The sequence below is a fragment of the Penaeus monodon genome, chromosome 22 (genome assembly GCF_015228065.2).
Source record: "Penaeus monodon isolate SGIC_2016 chromosome 22, NSTDA_Pmon_1, whole genome shotgun sequence".
Lineage (NCBI taxonomy): Eukaryota > Metazoa > Arthropoda > Malacostraca > Decapoda > Penaeidae > Penaeus > Penaeus monodon.
The window spans coordinates 6,914,292-6,915,235 of NC_051407.1; the positions used below are offsets into that span (position 1 = coordinate 6,914,292).

At 50.2% G+C, this 944-nt stretch overlaps 1 protein-coding gene across 1 annotated transcript in view; it reads left to right on the forward strand.

The window, feature by feature from the left end:
• LOC119586869 (H/ACA ribonucleoprotein complex subunit GAR1-like) overlaps positions 1 to 855 on the forward strand; it is a 1,190-nt gene extending 335 nt beyond the window's left edge. The window contains exon 2 of the mRNA XM_037935599.1: positions 1 to 855. This exon is cut by the window's left edge and continues 181 nt beyond it. Coding sequence (XP_037791527.1) covers positions 1 to 755 — 755 coding nt within the window. The 3' untranslated portion in view covers positions 756 to 855.
• The last annotated feature ends 89 nt before the right edge of the window (positions 856 to 944 follow it).

Here is a 944-nt window from a genome sequence, read left to right on the forward strand (position 1 = left end):
CCTTTGGAGGTTCTGGATTTGGAGGCTCTGGCTTTGGAGGCTCAGGCTTTGGAGGCTCTGGCTTTGGAGGAGGAGGGTTCGGCTCAGGAGGATGCGGTCCCGGACAGGTGTTTCATGCTGGCAGGTGTGTCATTCCACGCGAGAACCGCAAAGTCTTCTTGTACAACGCACCACCCGCTCCACCAGTTCCCCATGGTCCTCCACCATACATTCCTGAGCCAACCATTGACACAAATATCGTGTTCATCCAAACACCTGAAGAAGGTCCAGGACCAGAACCTATCGTTATACCTCCACCTCAGACTCGAAGCGTCGTCTATGTCCTTAACAGACAGATACCAGAACAACAGGATGTGATCGAAGTCCCAGCGCCACCAGCAACCAGTCCTGAAGTTTACTTTGTGAACTACGCTGACGGCGAGAACCCAGTTCTTCCGAGCGGCGTTGACCTTCAGACTGCCTTAAATGCAGCTTCCCAGGGCGGCGGTCAAGTTGTTGGAGGAGGTGCCGGCGGTGGTTTCGGAGGCAGCGGAGGTGTCGGCGGTGGTTTCGGAGGCAGCGGAGGTGGTTTTGGAGGTAGCGGAGGTATTGGTGGTGCCTTTGGAGGCAGTGGAGGTTTTGGCGGTGGCAGTGGAGGAAGTGTAATCAGCGGTGGATTTGGAGGTGGCGGCAGTGGAGAGTTCACCGTCGGTGGAGGTGGTGGTGGTGGCTTCAGCAGTGGAGGTTCACCTTCCAGTCTGTATACCACGCCATAGATTTTTTATTTGAGGGTTTTTATTTTTGTTAAGTTTTGCTTACCATGGATTTGCCAAACAGTGTTCCTGGTTATTTGTACTGTATTTGTAATAAAATGTCTTAAATACAACAATGCATTTTTTTATATAAATGAAAAAACAACTCTACAATTGATCATCGTCTATTTCATGAATAGATTTCACAAAATG